Here is an 18697-nt window from a genome sequence, read left to right as displayed (position 1 = left end):
GTTTGAAAATATTTCTTAGTATGCTGAGGCTAAATCTCAACAAAAATAACAGTCTTTGCTAAAACTGTTCTTTTTTGATTTAACTCCACCTCTATGCAACTATCCTCAAATTAAGAGTCAAAAAATAGCCAAACTAATTGATTCTCTGATGGAAGTTTAGGAATCCTACATAAGTTTTTCCAAAGTGACTGATGTCATTCAGATAGTAAAAAAAAAAAGCATCAAAAGTCCAAAAACTTGCTTAGGGCTAATTTTAACTCCAACCTAAGTCCAGATAAACCTTAATCTGTTAAATGTCTCAACATGTTATAGACATATGATTGATTCATTAGCGTCAATTTTAAATTTGACTAAAACAACTATGTCACTGATATAATTAGAAAATAACAATTTGAAGAAAGTAAGATTATTTTATTACACACACATATAGTATGTGTGTGCATATACATACATACACATATATGTATATGCGTATATATATGCACACATACATCATGTGTACACATGTATTATACATATAGTATAATATAGTATACATATAGTATACAGAAAGTATACATATAGTATACATATAGTATACAGAAAATATAGTCCATTTCATCAGTTATTACAAAGGTATTAAGATGGCCAGGAATATATATGACTGGTAGAAAAGTGTGATGTCCATTGTCAGGAGGTGGCAATGAACCTTTGTTTCATAATCCTACCTCAAATCAAGCTGCTGGAACACAGAGATATATCTGGCTTCTAGAATATTACTATTTCTTGTAACTCTTTTTTATAGTTAATTTGTTGAGATGAATCTGTATTTAATTATGTTGCTGAAAGCAAGCAAGTTTCAAAGGATCTAACTTTTCAGCAGACAAGAAAGTGTAAAAATTTTTAGAAGCTGGTATCTTTTCTGCCTCATGTCATGATGCTGAGTATCTTCCTCCATGGTACACTGAATACAAGTCAAGTTTAATATCTTTAAGAATAAACCTGGTTCTCATCACATTCCAAATTTTCTTAAACAAGCACTGTTTTCAATTTCCTACTTTTTATCTCTAAAACGGTAGTCATGACTATGTTTCTTCTTTCTCTTCTCATTTATTTATCTATAAATTAGGCTTATTATACTTTTTCAGCCAACCATTAAAATATTACAAGTAATAAATAGTTACCCTCAAAATTTCTAAAATAAATTTCCCTGTGATTTACCACTGACAAAGTGAAGTGAAAGTGAAGTTGCTCAGTCGTGTCCGACTCTTTGCGATTTTCCAGGCAAGAGTGCTGGAGTGGATTGCCATTTCCTTCTCCAGCGGATCTTCCCAACCCAGGAATCGAACCCAGGTCTCCCACATTGCCGGCAGATGCTTTACCATCTGAGCCACCAGGGAAGCCCACTGACAAAACCCTTCTAAATGGGATTATTACCTGAATTACCAACTTAACTCAGAATCTTGTAATTGCCTATTTAGTGGCCTTTATTATCCATTACAATATGAGTTCTGAGAAGGTGGACATCAAATTTGTCTTGTGCAATCTATATCTCCAGTACCTACCATAGTGTTGGTATAATGCCTGCCACAGTTGATGCTGAATAAATATTTGTTAACTAATAAATAAATATTCCCTTGTTGCCAACATTTTAAGAACTAGAAAAGAATCTAAAATAAACACTCAAATGAAGGATGAAAGCTCCTATTTCATGGCAAATAAAAATCAAATCAAAGATGTAATGCATAGTATTCTTTTTACTCACTTCATCTTCTTAATACTTCATCATATATACATATATAATTTTATATTCATAAAAATCCTGTGAAGATTTATGATCAAACTTTTAAGGTTTATAAATTGAAAATTTTGAAATATAAGATATATAAGTGATGTTACAAAAAAATAATTCTTTCAAAGGTACTGATGTAACTAGCATGAGAATCTTCTTCTCTTCTTAGTAAACAATACAACTTATTGACAAATATTAATAAAGTCTATTTTCTTTTTTTTCCCCAGCAATGGAGATTAAAAGAGAGAAAAATTTTGAGTGTGCTAATGAGGACAGAGGAGACATTTAGGGATGCTGAATCAAATAGAAAAATCTAGGATTTTATATCAACCTCTGGGGTTATATAAATTAGATTGCACCAGCATTAATATCAATGTGTGAAAATTGCATTTGCCATAAACAGGAAGTACATTTTCTTTAAAACTCTACCTTTTAAGATCCCACATTCTGACAGCATTTCCAGAGGCTGCATAGAGGAAAGTCCCAGTTGGGTTTAATGAAATTTGATTGATCTGGTTTTCCCCAGAAGGAATAGCAACTGTTCGGCTAGTACTTGCAGAACAAGCATCTCCAAGAGTAACCTGACCTGAAGACCTTAACAGAGATGAAACAAAGTAAGTCACAATTCTGGACAAGAGTTAGTCATAGAATTCCTTAAATTCCCAGGAAACGACTGTAGGCAACATCCGTGTTCTTCACTGTATGCACTACATCTAGCATAGCACTTCACGTGCACATAGGTGGCACTAATAAATGAAAGTGCCACCTTTGTGCCACCTTTCATTTATCTTCATTGACAGATAAATGAAAAAAAATGAATGAAGAAAATAAGATGACATGGCTTAAAACTCTTACTTTGCAAGTTATAACACTAGGAATTTGGGGCTATATTAGTCACCGTGTCATGCTCAGTCATGTTCAACTCTTTGCTACCCTATGGACAGTAGCCTGCCAGGTTCCTCTGTCCATGGAATTTTCCAGGCAAGAACACTGGAGTGGGTTGCCATCTCCTACTCCAGGGGATCTTCCCAACCCAGGGACTGAACCCACGTCTCCTGCATCTCCTGCACTGAAAGACAGACTCTTTATCACGAAGCCACCTGGGTATCCAGGCTCTGGGCTCTATTAGAGATGACTTAAACATGATTCAGAAAAGACCAGATGACAAAGATAACAAAACTCAACAAATGATGTGTGAATGTGCTCAGTCACTCAGTTGTGTCCAACTCTTTGTGACCCCACGGACTGTAGCCCACCAGGCTCAACAAATGATACAGTGCCACAAAGTTAATTCATTTCCCTGCAGCTTGCAGAAGTCCACCGAGGAACAAACCAATATTTCTTTCATATATAAGATATGACCCTTTGAGTAAGAGTTTTTGTATAATTTAACCCAATCATATATGGACTGTTTACTGTGTGGAAAAGACTTAAACATGATTTATTTCCTCAGCTAAATTCTAAATAGCAAATATATTTTTCAATTTTGAATCATTTTATTAGCTAACTTCTAAAAAATCAAGTTAAAATCAACATTTTCAAATGAGTCAACTGGATTGGTAAATTTCTAAGATAGTGTTTTTTCCTATAAAATTTCCCTCAAGAGACCTGTATTTAGCATAGTAAATACTTAGTAGTTTCAACATATAAAATAGCATTTAAGTGTTAATAATCTTCACTCTACAAATTAGTAAAAATTAACCATCCTTAAGCTCCTTTCTCTTATTTAAACCAATAGAATTCACCTTTTAATTAAAATTTTAATTATGTGAAACAGTTCATTAATCTTATGGGAAAAAGAATCATTATTTGCTGTACGTTTTAAAGACATATATAATAGATGCAGAAAATAAACTCATTTTCCAATTGTCCAATCTACAATTATGAAACACAGGCTAACATCAAACCAGTGTGTCTTAAGAAAAACACTCCTCAATTATTCAATTATTTAATAGATGTTAACAGAATTTTGCAAGTACTTCCTAATGGTCTATAATGGTGATTTCAGCCATTTTCCAAGGAGTGGCATTCATTTGAAACAAGTAATGTAAATCATTTTACTACATTAAGTAATAATGAAAATTCAACTCCTTAGTTTTGGGGAGGAAGGAAATATGAAATGTGTATTGAGTCACAGATTAAATATGACTTCTCCTTTTCTGTTTAATATTAAACTATTGTATTTTATTTTCTCAATATTTTTTCACCTTATGTTATATACATTCTTATTGTAAACATTTTAATATTCTTTGCAAGTGGGCAGGTATAAATAAGCAAAAATGCATATATAGACCTATCTTTTCTTATATTTTATAAACAAGAACTATTTGCCCCTTATGGTATTTGTCTCTAAGTTACTTACGTCAGCGTTCGAACACACTTTGCTGAATCTCTGATATCCCACACCTTAATATAAGATGTTGACACAGTGAAGACCAAACTTGTATAATTACAATATTTTACAGATACTACATTGTTGGGATGACCTCCCAGTGACATTATCTCCTGCCCAGTCACCAGATTCCATACTTTACAAGTACGATCTAAAAGCAAATAAAAAAGAGGAAATATTGTCAATAAGAACTAAAATAGATTCTCTTAGCAATAACAATTTCTCTCCTATGAGAAAAAATGAGATAAGAAAATGGTAATTATTTAATTAACTTGCAATAGCATCCCAACTCTATCCTTGATACTTTGCAGCAGGTTCAAGGGCAAAGTAGGTATAAGGATTAGATGAAAGCTAGGATATCTGGTGTATGTATCAAGTGGTATTAAAGAATAATTATACAAAATTTTTAAATAGACATATTGATAGTCTTATTTCAAATTGCCCCTTAATTTAAAATGGCCATTCCAAATCAGCCTCTTCACAATATTTTGTTTTGATACTCTCTTACCTTCTCACAACACTCCACATGCAGAACTACATACACATTTCTTTTCCAGAGATCACTAATTGACTTCATTAACATAATCATACACATGATCATTAAACTATTCTATTCAAGACTTTGCCTTTCTGACATAAGTATCTAGTTATCCTGGAGAAATAATTTAATTTGAGTTATTAGAAAATTATACTTTTACAGAGCAATTTTTTTTTTAATTGGGGAATTGCTTGCTATTATTTACAAGTGCTGACAAGATTCTTCCCTTTATCTTGTAATATCCTTAAATGCTAAAAGGCTTTAACTAGCTTCCCAAATTCCTGCACATGTTTCCTTCTCATCTTTCCAGCCTCATTATCCACTACTACTAAATATATTCTACTTTTCAAGCCAACTGGATTTAGTTTCCAAAACCATCTACCTCCATGTCTCTGCTTACACTGCTCTCTAATCTTGGTTGCCAATTTTTATTTGCCAATATCCAAACAATCCAGTAAGGTTCACCCTAAGTGCCTCCTCATAAAAGCCTTCCTTCACAGTTTAGCATAATCTCTTTCTCTTCTGAAACCCCAAATATTTAGGTATAACTCTTTAAATCATTTATAGTTAATTTCTAGTTGCCTGCAAGTGCAGGTTTGGTGATGCGCTGATCTAGGTTTCTAATCCTGGCTCTTCCACTTATTAGCTAAGCTTTTCTGGAAAAATCATTTAATTCCTGGAATCTTCAGCTTCTTGATCTGTAAAATGAGGGATGCAACATTGGCGTTGTTGTGAGAATTAAATGAGGTAAAATTTACACAGTGGCTAGTATAGTTTCAGACACTTATTAAGTGCTCAAGAAATGGTGGTTGCTACCCATTTTATTCTTTTACCACACTGTACATTGTAATGGCCTTTTATGGATTTTTATACAGCCTGCGTTACTAAGCTCAGGGCTTTGCATGCATTAGGTGCTCAATTACCAAATCAAGATGTATTCCTTCACCATTCTATTCACATAAAATCAACAGAGATTTTACTTTCTTCTCAACTATGTAATGATTTTATATTTTATATAATTCAGCAGTTGAACAATATCATCTTTCAGATTCTTATGAGTCTTAAGCAGCTTGAAATTTTTCAAAACCTGTTAAATGTAATCAATAAAAAGGTCTGCTAAATAATCACATGACACAACTCTTAGCACCTTTTGATCCAGTGAAAAGAAGATCATCAGTAGAATCCACACAGAGCACAGCTTTTGTATGCCCTTCAGCTATATGAATACACTGAAGTGGAGAAGTTCTGATTCCTTTTGAAGCGGGAAACGGGTTGATTATGCCCCTGAGGTGGGGGAAAAATAAGATTTTTTTCAGTAGCTATATCATGAAACTATTTTTTATTTCTCTGACTTTAAGAAGTTGTTCTAAATAATTGGAACTATATAAAAACCAGAGTCGGACACAACTGAGCAACTAAACTGAACTGAAAAACCAGATTGCTCCTTGTCTTTTTTTAAAGCAAAGGGACAAAGTGTGAAATTATAATAGTAGTGATGAAGTACATCAACTATTTAGGAATTTTCTAGCAGCTGTATTCTGCAAAGAGCGAAGTCAACAATACATTTGAATTTTCTCACTAACGATTTTATCCCTTCAAAGTTTAATGAGGTAATATTGGGAGCTATTCAAATATAGTAAATTATGAAAAATAAGATGTATTAATGATGGAAAAATGGAAGATGTAACTATCAGACTGGAATTCTATGTCAAAAAAAGACATTTTAAGGATGGTATAATACATACTACCTAAAATACTAAAAAATTTAGTAATAAATTTCAGAAAGCAGATTTCAAACAAATTTGAAGAATACAAAAATGATTGCATAAATTGAAATCTAAAGGGAGAATGGCTCAAAAATTAAAAAAAGCTTTTAAAATTCTAACAATCTCAAAGAAGATTTTTTTAAAAAGCATAAGATATTAAAAGAATAGTGATGCTCTTTGGAGCTTTCTCCTAAGTTTAATATTTTTTGAATTTCTGCTTTATGCCACTGGACTATGAACTGTGGAAATGTAAAGTTTATCCAAACACTGTCCCTATCCTAAAGGAGTTTAAGACAGAATCTGAATTGAAATAATTGTATTGGAAAGACTGAAAATGAGAGTGAATTAAGAAAAAAAAAAAAATATATATATATATATATATATGTATATAAGTTAGACGTATCTTTGCTCAGAGCAGGAAGAAAAGTTATGCTGAAATATGTCCATTTTATGGGCAGGAGGCATCAGCAGTAAAGAACCTGCCAATGCAGGATATATGAGAGATGCGAGTTCAATCCTTGGGTCAGGAAGATCCTCTGGAGGAGGGCATGACAACCCACTCCAGTATTCTTGCCTGGATAATCCCACGGACAGAGGAGTCTGGAAAGCTACAGTCCATAAGGTCACAAAGAGTCAGACATGACTGAAGTGACTTAGCACACATGCACGTGTGTCCATTATGTAAGACAGATGGCCTAATATTAGAACAGATTCAGAGATAAAGCTGTCTGTATCCACATTCTTGATGAATGAGAACAACTTTTAAGATGCCAGGGACAGAAATAATTCAGAAGAAATGTGAGCCCAACATAAGTTAGAACTGACAATGGACATTCAATGAGTTCAAGTATTTCTATTTTTAAATTATTATATCACAAGATTTTGAAAGTATATACCATTGTGGAGGCAAAAATCATTGTTGGTATGCTAACAGAATCAGTAAAAGGGAGAAAACATGTAGATCCAATATTCCAGAAAGGAGAAAAAAAAAAAAAAGTGGATTTCAGAAACTACAGATGGGTAAAACTTGTTGAGTTTCATAGAGGGAACCATCACTTCATGGGAAATAGATGGGGAAACAGTGGAAACAGAGTCAGACTTTATTTTGGGGGGCTCCAAAATCACTGCAGATGGTGACTGCAGCCATGAAATTAAAAGACGCTTACTCCTTGGAAGAAAAGTTATGACCAACCTAGATAGCATACTCAAAAGCAGAGACATTACGTTGCCGACTAAGGTCCGTCTAGTCAAGGCTATGGTTTTTCCTGTGGTCATGTATGGATGTGAGAGTTGGACTGTGAAGAAGGCTGAGCACTGAAGAATTGATGCTTTTGAAGTGTGGTGTTGGAGAAGACTCTTGAGAGTCCCTTGGACTGCAAGGAGATCCAACCAGTCCATTCTGAAGGAGATCAGCCCCGGGATTGCTTTGGAAGGAATGATGCTAAAGCTGAAACTCCAGTACTTTGGCCTCCTCATGCAAAGTGTTGACTCATTAGAAAAGACTCTGATGCTGGGAGGGATTGTGGGCAGGAGGAGAAGGGGACGGCAGAGGATGAGATGGCTGGATGGCATCACGGACTCGATGGACGTGAGTTTGAGTGAACTCCGGGAGTTGGTGATGGACAGAGAGGCCTGGCGTGCTGCGATTCATGGGATCGCAAAGAATCGGACACGACTGAGTGACTGAACTGAACTGACTATTAAATAAATAATTACAAAAATTACAAACACCTAACTGCTCATGAGTAAGCGATAGCATCTCATGAGGAGTTGTTTTTTTTTGTAAAATTAATAGGCAGCAGACTAGGGTGATGTCATATTCATAATGTATATCGACTCCAATAAAGTCTATAGAAAAAGCTTTTCAAGTGATATCCCTACATTCATGGTGGGTGAGTTTGAAATTGTTGTAGTAAAGTAGTTCCATCAGTGGCAGTAAAGTTACCCCTAGAATCAATGTTCCTCTCAATCTGGAAAAAGGTCTTCAATATCTAGTCAGTCTTTCCACTGAACTGAAGACAGATATGGCATGCTTTCTAAATTGACATATTAATGAGCTATATTGTCTAGAAAATTATTCCCAAAATCTGTTTAAGTATGTACTTAGCACTAAAATATTCACTGGATAAAATTTAAACATGAAATTTAAGTTGAAGATAGAACAGAATGCTCCAAGTAGGAAAGGGGCTTAATTAGATTTTAAAAACTAAAGAAATTTGTTTATTGAATACAAGATTAACGGATCAACAATGTATGATTCCTCTAACACTATTTTCAGTAACTTCTGAAATATAAGTAAATATTTCAGGAGAAAGAAATCAATAGAACTACTATAATCTGCCAAGGCTACATCTAGAATGAAGTGGAATTTTAGAGGCCACATTTTAAAAAGAGCTTTGAAAACCTGGAAATTTTCCAAAACAGTAGAAACAAAAAGAAGGATCTGCAGACTATACCACATTAGAAACAGATTAAATCTATTGAGCTGATAAAAGAACTTTCATTGGAGAGACCATACAAAAGTACTAAATATTTAAAGAGCTGTCATATGCATGCAGAAAAGATGTACTGGATTAATGCTAGTATAGCTCAAGAGGGCTGATGACAGACCAATGAACAAACTATTTAAAGAGGTAATAAATTAGGCTCAGGATTAAGAAATATTTATTTTTAGGATTTAGGTTATAATGATTTCAAAAAGTAAAGTGAGTTTCTCAGCAGAAATAAGACCAGGAACATGGATGGATCACATAGATCATCCATCACATGGATGAATAACTACAAAATCCAAAGTATTATTTGTATATACACATTAATTTGAGATCCTTGAAATTAATGCTCAGTAATTTGTGGCTTATCTAAAAATTTAACAGATTGAAATAGAAATGGTAGCAAAACCTCCTCAAAAGTCTAAAACTGGATTTTGAAATCCTATTATGTGGAGTTTATAGTTATGAACTGAAGCCATCAGATTTTAACTGTTGCTTCAGATGTTGAAAAGTTATGATCTAATGCATAGTCTATTGCTATAATACTTACTTCCAAAACACTACATATATATGTATGTATATTTTAACAAGCTGATTATAAATAAAAGAATTCATTTTAACAAGCTTAGAGCTGCTTTGATCTGTGCAAATGCAGACTAAATGACAGAAATCATCCTAAGAAAAAAGTTAAAACAGTACCCTTGGTCATTTAACACTATGTCTCCAAAGATTTCCTTCCTTAAAATTACTATCTTTATCCTAAGAATCTACTAATGTTCCCTTGATAACTTAACATTCAACACAATTCTGCCATATGAAAGGTTGTAAAATTACAAAGGTAAGTATCTGCTTTCAATAACATATGTATGGCACGCCTTAGAGACCAGGATGTCTCTTTTTCATTCTTATGTATTTTATTTATTCAGACTTCTGAAGAAAATAATTTTAACATTAAATATAATATTATATTCATTAGATACTGAAAAATACTCTCAAATATTCAGAATATTGGGGTTAACTTTTATAGCCTTTACCTGATACAAAAGATAATATTAATAGAAAAAAATAGTAATTAGAAACATAAGTCAAAGGTATTTGTTTATTAAAAATCTATTTACATTATGAAATATATAACTCAACTTTAATATTGAAAACTTATACAACAGATCTGATGTGAAAGGGAAAAAAATGCTTTTTGGTCCATGAAAAACCAGTAAAGTCTTGTAATACTGTGAATGATATTGATTTCCTCTCCCTTCCCCTGCCTACCTTCTGGAGGATCTACTGATGATCAGGAAAATGGTCATGAAACATGGGAAAGTAGTGCAAAGAGAAAGAAGGAGACAAATTGATTAGTAAGGACAGGAAATGAAAGGAAAAAAAGAGAAGTTAAGGGTCCAAAAAATCCATAACATGAAAAAATGCAACATTATTTTAAAAACAGCATCTAAAATACTTAAAATACTATGCTTTAAAAATTCTTTACTTTCTATATTTTATGTACCACAGTATACTTTTTTCCCCTAGCATACCTTTTGTTTTAAAATCACAGAGCTTGCCATAAAATTTTATTTAAAATCAATAAATCAACATGAAAAAATACCTTATTCACTTCCTACACTTTGAGGTGGAAAAAATGTCTGATGAAGAGCAAACCTTGACATTAATTTTCATATAACTTCATTTCTTTTAAATAAAAGTTTTAGATTATAGACAGAATACGAATGGCACAAGGTTTTATTCTATTATATTAAAAAAGTTTGCCATTACCTTGAAAGCTATGACTTCATAAAAGTATATTAAAATTAATGTTTAAAAATATTAGTGCATTTTTATGGCTTACAAGTTATGAGTGCAACAAAAATGAGACTTGTTTAAAGTTTCTTGGAGGGAATTTTAGAACATCAATGAAATGCCAGAACGTAGGAAAGATAGAAAGTACCTGTGTACCTCCGACATAGAGGAATCACTTTCATCAGACCTACAGTGAAAGAGTTAGAATTATGAGGAAAAAGAAAACAGATGTCAACAGGTAAAGACACTAAGACTGAACGGATTCAGTACCATGAATAACAGAAATGCAGCAAACATTTCCTTTATAGTGCATTCCTTTTCTATCTGCGCAGAATGTCAGCAAATTCATTGATAGCCAAATTAGTTAAAATTTTGTGCTTATGTTTTCTTCCAAAATTCTTTTTGGTGGGGACTTTCTATTACTGATCCACAGAACCTAATCTACTCTCACTTTCTAAAATACAGGCCCTGAAAAGGAACAGCATCAAGCTAGTGAAATACGTCACCTCAAGACTCTAATTTGACTAGTACTAGAAACATTTTCTGTCTCAATAGTCATTAATGAATTTTATTCCTCTTGATAATTACTTTATATTTAGACTCTTCATGCGGAAGTTGCACAAATACATCATATGTATACATGGAAAGCAAATCATTCAAAGTTTAATAACCTTGGATTTTAATTCATCTCAAAAACATGGAGTTCTTCTGACTAGGCAGTCCCTTAGTAATAGTTAGGAGGTTTTACTGGAATTTAAAAATAGATGAGCTACTCTTGTCAGCCTTAACCTGAAACCTCCAGGACTGACAATAAGTCTAGTTACTATGAAAATCTATTTAGCTTGTATTATTATATAATATCTTGGGTTGACCACCAAGTTGATTTGGGCTTTCCCATAACGTCTTATGAAAAATTCCCAAACAAACTTTTTGGTCATTCTAATACTTGGGAAGAATGGTGATAAAGTGATTACATAATACTGCATATTATGTAATCAGAAACAATGTGTAGGACCTAATTCTATCTGGTAAAATATGCTAGTCTCAAAAAGGAGCCCAAAGAAAGTGATTCAAAAGTTAGGTGAGATTTTTGAAAGTGTAGTCAGTTATTCTAAATTTTACTTTATAGAGATGACAACAGAGTCAAATGATTGGTAGCTCATAAACAATTTCAGAAAATATAGAACTATGATTAGATTGTCAAGATTATCAAAAGACTAACACACAAATTTTATGACTTTGAATGCAAGGGAGAGTAATTCTTCATATTGCTTGTGAAAATGGACTTCCTAAAGACATTCTTAATGTTCTACTCTTTCTCAATTAAATAAGAGATAGGATTTAACAATAACAATGTTCTCTTTTAAATATTTTTTTTTAAAACCTATCTAGATCATTTTAAAGGACATGTCTGTATCTACTGCTAAAACCATATTAAAATCTAATAAAAATGTATCCATAAATTAAGTAGATTAAACAATCTTTCAAAATGATGATGTGCTTACATACATAGAGCCATTTAGCATGACCTAAACACGCCAGATGGATCTGAAACAATACCTTACAAATTTCAGAAACTGATATATACAGGGAGATTATACCATAAAAGACAATGAACTGGTGTGGGATACTGAATATCTAGTATGTATATTATCCACAAGGTTATCATTCAAACTCAAAGCAGAGAAGTCAGTTAACAAACACCTTACGGCAACACTGTTAGTAGGGAATTCTTGCAAAAGAGATTCTGGCTCAATGTGGGAATATTTTTTCACTTCAAATTTAATGAAAATTATATTTTCTATCCCTCTCCAACTTCTCTTCCCCAACAACCCAGAGTTCTATGTTGTCCACCCATCAAAGTACTCTTTTACCCATACACATATGACAATGGTTTTAGAAGATGATACATGCACCAAAAGTTAATTAATTTGCCTCTTTTCAGTGCAGGCTATCTGGATTAGAGGCTTTTATGGGCTCAATAAAGCTGAAGAATCCCAAGAAATTTAAACTTCAAGTGATCTCAAAGATTTCCAATTCTAATTTACTTGTTAAAAAAATAAAAGCAAGACAAATGTGGAAGTACAGCAATGCAAATCAATAGCAGGGAATAATGTTCAGCAGGAAAATAAATTTCTCTAATTTTGTCTGTATGGTTCATTTTCCATTGGAAAAATACATGAAATATGGGAAGAGTTTACAAGTCAGACTCCATCTCCCACACAGAGAGAGGCTAAATGCTTTTTGCAGACTGTATTGAAAGGTTCAGAATAGTATAACAAATAATTGGGGCTCTTTTACTTAATGACTTACTTATCCTGCTGAACTGATGTGTTTCCCTGAGAAACAGTAAGACGATTAAAAACATTCAGCTCATTACGGGGCCGGCTTGGTGGGGAAGGAGGAGGTGAAAGACTAGCCTCTGAGGTTCCAGAATCTGAGCTACAAGAAAAAAAGAACATTACATAGGTGGCTTTAATTGGCTTTTATTTGTTAGAAATGTTATAAGAAACATGCTTTTATTTTTTAAAAAAGCTTTTCATTACAGAATTCCTTCCTTTCATCCTCTCTTCCTTCTCCAAACAATTTCATTGAAATTTTTTTCCACTGAATTTTGTCACATTGGCCACATGATGGCACTAAATAAAATGTCTGTTAAAATCTGAAGTCAGTATAAATAAAGCAAACCAAATTGAAAATTACACTATTTGAGAGTTGAGACCAAGTTGTTCACTTTACAGTTGGGGAAACAGACCCTGAGAGTTTAAGAAGAATTTGTCTATTCAGCTGATATATTCATTTATTTTTAAATTACATATTTGTCCTATCCCCTACCTCCTGCTTATAATTACGACATTCAATTCAGTAGAAACAGGTAAATTTCGTCTCTAAATACAGGAAGAAGGTTAATTAGAAGAGTAATTTCCATGATATTCAAGTCAGCTAAACCAGTGGTCAAAGTAGAGAGTACATGTTGGTACAAGGGAGGAGGAAGGTATAAGATCATCTTTGCAGGTACAGAAAATATATGAAAGCTTCTTTTTATAATTATTTTTATGTTCAAGAAATTTGCTTTACCAGTACTTAAATCTAGATTAGCATTGATATTCCTACTCAAGACCATGTCAGGGATCTACCTGCCATATGTAGCTCCTGAGGTGGCCTAAGGGAGCTCTCACTATGCCATAGAGTAGAAAGGTGACAGTGGTTCTAACCCATTTAAAACTTTCTGTCTGTTGTGTTATTGTGATTTACAAATGTCCAGGTAAGTGGATCATCAGATTATATTCTGTACTGTTAAGTAAGCTAGCCCTTACAAAACATACAAATAGCTATTAAAATAGTTTAACAAAAAAAAAATTGAGGATAGTTATCAATTTAAACATAAAAGAACAGAAATAAAATGGCACAATGGCACATATCTTCTAATACTAGATTTTTGTTAATCACTTTAAAGAGGTGAAATCAATGTCAGTTTTATCAAATAACAGTCAAAATTAATTTCAAACTTTTCTATAAGACCAAGTCACAATCCCAGAGTAAGCCTGAATATGGAAAATAATTTCACCATTATCCCTTAGCATCTAAGGGCATCAGACATTTCACATAATCTAGTAGATAAAGAGCGTAAATAGCTTACTGTTTTTGTTCCTTTGCCTTTGATTTTTCTGCTTTCTCATATGCCTTTCTCCTTGTTATAGGGGAAGGCTCTGGTAGCTTTCTTTCTGACATGGATGACTGCCTGGAACTAAGAGAGAAGAAGATTCTTCAACTGTCTAGTTTTAAATACATACACATAATTTTGGCAGATATTCAATTTTTAATAGATTAACACCTGGAATTTGAGAAAGATTATTTGGAAATGAAACAGAACTAGGATAGGAAAATATCACAAATTATTTTTAATTAATGGGATCTTGACAATTGTATATTTTAATTTTTAAATTGGTAATCTTGTCAAATATACATTATCTTTGAATGTAAACATCAATGCTATATTGCCAAATAGCTAAAATAATATTTTTCACTTTAAATACAAGTGTTTAAAAATATAAATGTATTAAGTTTAGTTAGAATTGCTTCAGTTGAGGGAAAATTGTCTTTACAGTTTTGCAAGAACAAAAATATTAGAATATCAGAGTATGAGAAACAATGAGATTTAATGAATTAATATTTACATACTCACAAAAGAATACTACAGGTAATCACAAAGAACCCACAATTATTTTAGTTAACTAGTATTTAAGCATTAGCTATATAAATTTTAGTACTAAAAATACCATTGTTTTATTATACACTTTAAATGTTGAGTAGTGGCTATGTAATTAATAATTTAAGACTATGATTTCTGTGCATAGTGGTAATGAATTTTAATTGAAAAAATTAACTTTTGCTATCTTTGACTAGTTATATTAGTAAGAAAAGAAAAAAAAAACACTAAGGAATTAGCAAGTGGGACTCCTAGAATGGGCTTACAATGATTCCTATTTGAGAGTGAAAACTAAATATAATTAAACTTTATGTGCCTGACTGTTTTAATTAGAGGAAAACATATTTTAGAAGTTCTGCATTATTTGAATCATAAGGCCTACTTGAGTAAATCATTTTACTTCATGCAATGGAAGTCATGTACTAATGAGTTTTAAGAGTCACTGTACCAAGCAAATGACCAACTGTTAAATTTGTACAGAACTATACAAGCATCTTAATTTATGAAAACTTGATAATAAATCATGTGAAGAGACAGTGTCTAAAAGATATTTTCTACAACCTGTCATGAATGATACATTTTTAAAACGGGGGGGCGGGGGCGGGGGGAAGGCAACAAGGAGGTATTACCTGCATTCTGGAATCCAGGTCATAGATTTAGTCTTGAAGTTCCAAAAGTCTCTATTCATCTGATAGACTAAATGCTGAACACATAGGAGTCTCTAAAATCTGTTCTCAGCTCTATATCACTACCTTCACCAAAAGCATTTTTTCTACTGTTATCAAAAAAGCACTGAAGCCATAAGCTATACTGGTTAGCAATCTCTAGTAGCAAATCCAATTATTAATTACATAAGTCACCTCAAGCACATGCAGGATAGCTCTGTCATCATTAATTCTGGAACTAAAGGTAGCAGGTGGGCTTATTGAATGGAAGACAATGAAAATATCGGATGAAGAAAGTTATGGGAAACAGATATTCAGGTTGGGGTGGGAAGTTTGTTATATTTTATATTTACAGAGTCATATAGTATATACCACTTTTTGGCAATATTTCTCAATGCAGTGATGCGCTCATCCAATATATCATTTGCAAGGTCATATTTGAGAATTAGTTTGAAATAAGGCATTAAAAATCTTTACCAAGTGAACGATTGATATAATTTTAATATAACTAAGAAAAGACATATACACAAACACATGCCGGCCTATGTAGGGAAATCTTTGTTCTCAAGATAATAATGAAAAATTTCTAAATAAGATTTATTTTGAAAGGAATGTTTTTTGTTGAGATTATCATAGAGGAGAGAGGAAACAGTCCCTCCTTCACATCTTTAATAACACAGTATTTACACTTTGTGTGTACACTCATCCCAGACATACAATGTATTTCAAGGCAAAGAATTAGGAAGCTGCAAAATGTATTGTTTTTAACTGGTATTTGTACTTTTCTTCAACAGTTTCAGCCAAGGTTTATTATCCTGATCAGGCTCTTAGAACTAGGGTTTAACATAATTAAGAGCAAATTTAAAAGTCTTTTAAAGCGTCTGTTTATATAGTGCTTTTCTAGTTATAACTTTAATTTAGGTGTTTCTAAATAAATTTTGCCTGTAATTTATAGCTCAGCCTTTATAAAAATTATAATCTTTAAGAAAGACTCTAAAAGTTAAATACAAAGAACATCTCATTTAAATTATTTTCAATGTGCAAAAATTAGGGGATACAACACCTAACAGAAATTACTTGGAAAACTAGAGATCTTCTTTACATAAATTTTTAAAAATAGAAATGAGAAATTAGTAACATGCATAATATATATATATATATTTTATTTAAAGAAAAGGCAAAAGAAAGGAAGTTAGTGTAGCTGGGCCAGACTTACATGCTGCCTATCTTAGAAGGGAAGCCAGATGGGGGAGGGAGCTCTTTTTCCCTAGCAGAAGTACTTGTCTCTGTATTCATTCCAATCTCTTGCCCTTCTGCAACAGGTGTAAGAGGGCCAGGCAAGGAGGCATCTCCTGTACTAGTGTCTGAAGCTAGTTCACTGCTATCTGCATACAGCAATTCCATTTGAGTGGTGGTTCTCCTTCGGGCCTAGTCAGAGAAGGGAAGGAAAAGCAATCATATGCAAACTTCTGCAGAGAAGATGATTAGGCAATAGAGATTTAATATTAGTTTGAAATAGGTAAAACATTCAGCGTGTCTTTCTTAGCAAGTGTGTCGAACACAATATGTAAGATAGTGACAAGCCAGAGATACAGCCAGCTGAGAACTTTAGAGGTCATAATAATAGCTAATGTTTGTATTATACTTACTGTATGCCAGAAATTCTAAATAATTTACTATATTAGTATATACTATTATTACCCCAATTCACAACATGAGAGAATTAAAGTAAAGGATAGCTCAGTCCAAAGTCAAACAGCTAGTAAATGGCAAAGTCAGATTCAAAACCACACAGTCTGCCTCAATATTATTATGTTATCCTGATACTAATGGCCAGCTTTCTCGTTATATCATTTTAGGAAAAAAAAAAAAAGAAGGAATAAAGAAATTAAACCAAAAGATAGTTGCAGTGGCATTCAACTAAATTCTGTTCTTTCCCAGGCTTAGATGACTTATTTAATATACATTTTAATATATATTATATAATATATAAATTTATTTAATATAAATTTAAATTTTACATATCAATTTTTACATCTGTTTCTCTATTTTTATGACCCTGCTCCCCTGATGCCCTAACTGGCTATTTAATCTCCCTGATGGATATCCAACACCAGTCCATATCAGTTTTTGGCAGCATGGTAAGGCAGGTGAAGGTTATTTTATTTATTTAAGCACTCCCTTCCATATTCCTAAAAAAACAAAGAGACTACCTTGTTGTTAATACTTAGAGCTGGCTATTATCACTAATATATTAAAAGATAATCAAAGTGTTTACCAGATTATAAACCTCTAAATGGTAGACACCCTGTTTTATTCAACTTTATATGGCTTGCATTTAATGTAGTGCTGGTACAAGTCTATTTAAGATATATAATCAATTTCATTTCTTTAATGAGTGAAAAATAAACAATATTAGATCCTTTTAGGCATCTATGGGCTTCCCTAGTGGCTCAGACAGTAAAGAATCTGTCTGCAATGCAGGAGACCGGGGTTTGATCCCTGGGTCAGGAAGATCCTCTGGAGAAGGAAATGGCTACTCACTCCAGTGTTCTTGCCTGGAGAATTTCATGGACAGAGAAGCCTGGAAGGCTACAGTCCATGGGATCACAAAGAGTCAGACATTACTGAGCGACTAACACTAGGCATCCATGCAGTACCAAAAGAGTGATAGATATTACCAGAAAACTTTTGGAAAAAGGAAGCCTTGCAGGCCAGCTTTTCACCATATCAGTTTTCCCTATTGCCAACTGAATCATTTTTGTGGGAATTCCTAATCACAGTGGTTTTTTTAAGGAGATGACCTTCAGGTTACCACTTCACATCTCTCTCTCTGGATTTCACAGGGCCTGAAAGACCAAGTTACCTTAAGAGATTCTCTCCTTCACGTTAAGACTCAATCCAAACTATATTAGAATGTTTTCTTTGAGACTGGGTAATTTCTGGTCACTTAGAATAATCAAACTCAAACCACATGTCACCAAACTGGTAGTTCAAGGACCATATATAAAGCCTGGAGATGTTTTTCAATTGGCTAGCTCAGCATTTTAAAGAGAAGGAAATTCTCCATTA

General features: G+C 33.0%; 1 protein-coding gene across 1 annotated transcript in view; it reads right to left on the bottom strand.

The window, feature by feature from the left end:
• The window catches only part of KIF21A (kinesin family member 21A), a 154461-nt gene that overhangs the window by 8649 nt on the left and 127115 nt on the right, over positions 1-18697 (bottom strand). The window contains exons 27-34 of the mRNA XM_052640567.1: positions 16842-17053; positions 14391-14498; positions 13064-13192; positions 10899-10937; positions 10226-10237; positions 5849-5985; positions 4134-4314; positions 2201-2365 (exon numbers count right to left, since the gene is read on the bottom strand). Coding sequence (XP_052496527.1) covers positions 2201-2365; positions 4134-4314; positions 5849-5985; positions 10226-10237; positions 10899-10937; positions 13064-13192; positions 14391-14498; positions 16842-17053 — 983 coding nt within the window. The remainder of the gene's footprint in view (positions 1-2200; positions 2366-4133; positions 4315-5848; positions 5986-10225; positions 10238-10898; positions 10938-13063; positions 13193-14390; positions 14499-16841; positions 17054-18697) is intronic.

Source organism: Budorcas taxicolor, chromosome 5 (assembly GCF_023091745.1).
Source record: "Budorcas taxicolor isolate Tak-1 chromosome 5, Takin1.1, whole genome shotgun sequence".
Lineage (NCBI taxonomy): Eukaryota > Metazoa > Chordata > Mammalia > Artiodactyla > Bovidae > Budorcas > Budorcas taxicolor.
The sequence above is the reverse complement of the archived record's forward strand: the minus strand, read 5'-3'. Positions and strand labels throughout refer to the sequence as shown.